Below are 4,066 nucleotides of genomic sequence, written 5' to 3' on the forward strand. Positions count from 1 at the left end.
GGGGCTTAACAGAGTCATCAGAGAGTCGTGTTGGGATCCAGCCGTGTGGTTCCTGTCTAGACGGTAAGACCCGCCCCCTACTCCTACTCTGCCTCTGATTGGCTCATACTCGGCGCCCCTGTTGGTGATAGGGTGAGAGTATCAGGGTGAGAGCCAATCAGAGGCAGAGTAGGAGGGGGGCGGGGCAAATGCTGAGCTTCACAGTTTAGGTTTAAGTTACTACTCACTTTAAGTTTGGCAGCCTTCGTCGTCATGGCAACAGCAAACAACAAAACTACGTAAACGCCACGACGAAGAAACAATAAATTTTAAGTTTTAAAAAATTGTGTGTGTGTGTGTGTGTGTGTGTGTGGGTCTGTGTGTGTGTGTGGGTCTGTGTGTGTGTGTGTGTGTGTGTGTGGGTCTGTGTGTGTGTGTGTGTGTCTGTGTGTGTGCGTGTGTCTCTGTATGTGTGTGTTTTTATGCGCGTGTCTGTGTGTGTGTGTCTGTGTGTGTGTGTGTGTGTGTGTGTGTGTGTGTGTGTGTGTGTGTGTGTGTGTGTGTGTGTGTGTGTGTGTGTATGTGTGTCTGTGTGTGTGTGTGTGTGTGTGTGTGTGTGTCAGGCTGGTCCCTGTGCTCAGCTGGAGGAGGCGGGGCTTTCCCGTACAGCAGCAGCATCCCGCTGACGTCGCATCATCACCACGGTTACAAACACCACGGTTACCCGGGGCGACACACACCTTACCCCCCCACCTACCTGCCGCACCGCTCACACCCCTCAGGTATCACACACTGGAAGGGAGGAAGGGAGTAAAGGAAAGAAGGCAGGGAGGGAGGAAGGAAGGAAGGAGAGAGAAAGGAAGGAACAACAGAAGGAAGAAAGGGTGATGGAGGAAGGAAGGAAGGAAGGAAGGGAGGAAAGGAAATAAGGAAGGTAGGAAGAAAGGATGGAGGAAAGAAGTAAGTAAGGAAGGAAGGTAGGAGGGAAGGAGGGAGGGAGGGACGGAGGGAGGAAAGAAGGTAGAAGGGAGGGAGGAAGGAAGGAAAGAAGGATATAGGAAAGAAGGAAGGAAGGAAGGATGGAAGGAACGACGGAGGAAAAAAGGAAGGAAGGAAAGAAGGTAGGAGGGAGGGAGGGAGGAAAAAAATAAGGAAGGAAAGAAGGTAGGAGGGAGGGAGGAAAGAAGTAAGGAAGGAAAGAAGGTAGAAGGGGGGGAGGAAGGAAGGGAAGAAGGATATAGGAAAGAAGGAAGGAAGGAAGGACGGAAGGAAGGACGGAGGAAAAAAGGAAGGAAGGAAAGAAGGTAGGAGGGAGGGAGGGAGGAAAGAAGTAGGGAAGGAAAGAAGGTAGGAGGGAGGGAGGAAAGAAGGAGAGAAGAAGAAAGAGAGGAAGGTAGGGGGGAGGAAGGACAGAAGGAAGGAAGAAAGGGAGAAGAAGGAAAGAAAGAGAGAAGGAGAGAGGAAGCACAGATGGAAGGAAGGAAGGAAGGAAGGATGGAGGAAAGAAGTAAGTAAGGAAGGAATGTAGGAGGGAGGGAGGGAGGGAGGGAGGGAGGAAAGAAGGAAGGAAGGAAGGAATGTAGGAGGGAGGGAGGGAGGGAGGAAAGAAGGAAGGAAGGAAGGAAGGAATTATATTTTTATGAATGAATATTGAAGTATTGTATTTGTGTGTCAGTTTGTCTGTCTGACGGAGTTCAGGTGTTACCAGACGGGTGGAGCAGCTCCTCTCCTCGTCAGGTCTCCTCCTCCTCCTCCTCCTCCTCCTCCCTTCCTCTGACCAGCAGCGCTCCTTCCTCACAGCCTCCTCCTCCTCCTCCTCCTCCTCCTCCTCACAGCTCCAGGTGAGCCACATCCTTCCTTCCTGCCTTTCCTTCCTCCCTCCTTCCTTCTCTCTTTCTTTCGTCCCCCTACCTACCTACCTTCCTTCCTTCCTTCCTTCCTTCCTTCCTCACAGCCTCCTCCTCCTCCTCCTCCTCCTCCTCCTCCTCCTCCTTCCTCACAGCCTCCTCCTCCTCCTCCTCCTCCTCCTCCTCACAGCTCCAGGTGAGCTCCACTCTCACATAGATTAAAGCTGCAGCCTGAATGTAACCCTTTAACCTTTGACCTTTGACCCCCTGCAGTCAGTATCCCTGTCTGTGGACCGTCGGCTGCAGCGAGCTAAGCCCCGCCCACTCCCCGTGTGCCACTCTGCACGGACCAATCAGCAGCGAGAGCCTCATGCAGCCGCCCAATCACGGTCGAGTAGGCGGAGCTGGATGGCCACCAGGCCCCACCCACTCGTTCTGAGGAGGGACGTGATTGGTTAACGCTCATAGTTACTACTGACACTGACCAATGGTGACCAATGAGACATACTGGTTACTACTGGTAACTACTGGTAACCAGTACTACATACTGGTAACTACTGGTTACTAGTGATAACTACTGGTAGCTACTAGTACTACATACTGGTAACTACTGGTAGCTACTGGTAACTAGTACTACATACTGGTAACTACTGGTAGCTACTGGTAACCAGTACTACATACTGGTAACTACTGGTAGCTACTGGTAACTAGTACTACATACTGGTAACTACTGGTAACTACTGGTAACTACTGGTAGCTACTGGTAACTAGTACTACATACTGGTTACTACTGGTAACTAGTACTACATACTGGTAACTACTGGTAACTACTGGTAACTAGTACTACATACTGGTAACTACTGGTAACTACTGGTAACTACTGGTAACTAGTACTACATACTGGTAACTACTGGTAGCTACTGGTAACTAGTACTACATACTGGTAACTACTGGTAGCTACTGGTAACTAGTACTACATACTGGTAACTACTGGTAGCTACTGGTAACCAGTACTACATACTGGTAACTACTGGTAGCTACTGGTAACTAGTACTACATACTGGTAACTACTGGTAGCTACTGGTAACCAGTACTACATACTGGTAACTACTGGTAGCTACTGGTAACCAGTACTACATACTGGTAACTACTGGTAGCTACTGGTAACTAGTACTACATACTGGTAACTACTGGTAACTAGTACTACATACTGGTTACTACTGGTTACTAGTGATAACTACTGGTAACTACTGGTAACTACTGGTAGCTACTAGTACTACATACTGGTAACCAGTACTACATACTGGTAACTACTGGTAGCTACTGGTAACTAGTACTACATACTGGTTACTAGTGATAACTACTGGTAACTACTGGTAACTACTGGTAGCTACTAGTACTACATACTGGTAACTAGTACTACATACTGGTAACTACTGGTAACTAGTACTACATACTGGTAACTACATACTGGTAACTACTGGTAACAAGTACTACATACTGGTAACTACATACTGGTAACTAGTACTACATACTGGTAACTAGTACTACATACTGGTAACTACTGGTAACAAGTACTACATACTGGTAACTACTGGTAACTAGTACTACATACTGGTAACTACTAGTACTACATACTGGTAACTACATGTAACTAGTGGTAACTACTGGTAACTAGTACTACATACTGGTAACTACTGGTAACTAGTGGTAACTAGTAATACATACTGGTAACTACTGGTAACTACTGGTTACTACTGGTTACTACTGGTAACTAGTACTACATACTGGTAACTACTGGTAACTAGTACTACATACTGGTAACTAGTAGTAACTATGAGTCCATACTGGTAACTACAGTAATAGTAACTATTTGTACATACTGGTAACTACTGGTAACTAGTACTACATACTGGTAACTACTGGCAACTATTGGTAACCAGTACTACATACTGGTAACTACTGGTAGCTAGTACTACATACTGGTAACTAGTACTACATACTGGTAACTAGTAGTAAATGTGAGTCCATACTGGTAACTACTGGTAACTCTTTGTACATACTGGTATCTAATATTAAGTAAATGTGATTATTTATTATATTCTGTGACTACTTTGTACATACTGACCCTGTCTACTGGTTGTACTGGTTGTACTGGTGGTTAATATCATGTGCTAATATCTACTGGTGGATTTACTGGTTCCTGGTCGTCAGGCACTGGTGGTTAATACCTACTGGTG

The 4,066-nt window shown here is 46.6% G+C and overlaps 1 protein-coding gene across 1 annotated transcript in view; it reads left to right on the plus strand.

Annotated features, from left to right (window-relative positions):
- Window positions 1-2,265, plus strand: part of tbx19 (T-box transcription factor 19) — an 18,425-nt gene extending 16,160 nt beyond the window's left edge. The window contains exons 5-8 of the mRNA XM_053314542.1: window positions 1-45; window positions 603-761; window positions 1,655-1,820; window positions 2,100-2,265. The exon at window positions 1-45 is cut by the window's left edge and continues 14 nt beyond it. Coding sequence (XP_053170517.1) covers window positions 1-45; window positions 603-761; window positions 1,655-1,820; window positions 2,100-2,265 — 536 coding nt within the window. The remainder of the gene's footprint in view (window positions 46-602; window positions 762-1,654; window positions 1,821-2,099) is intronic.
- The last annotated feature ends 1,801 nt before the right edge of the window (window positions 2,266-4,066 follow it).

This window comes from Scomber japonicus, chromosome 24 (genome assembly GCF_027409825.1).
Source record: "Scomber japonicus isolate fScoJap1 chromosome 24, fScoJap1.pri, whole genome shotgun sequence".
Lineage (NCBI taxonomy): Eukaryota > Metazoa > Chordata > Actinopteri > Scombriformes > Scombridae > Scomber > Scomber japonicus.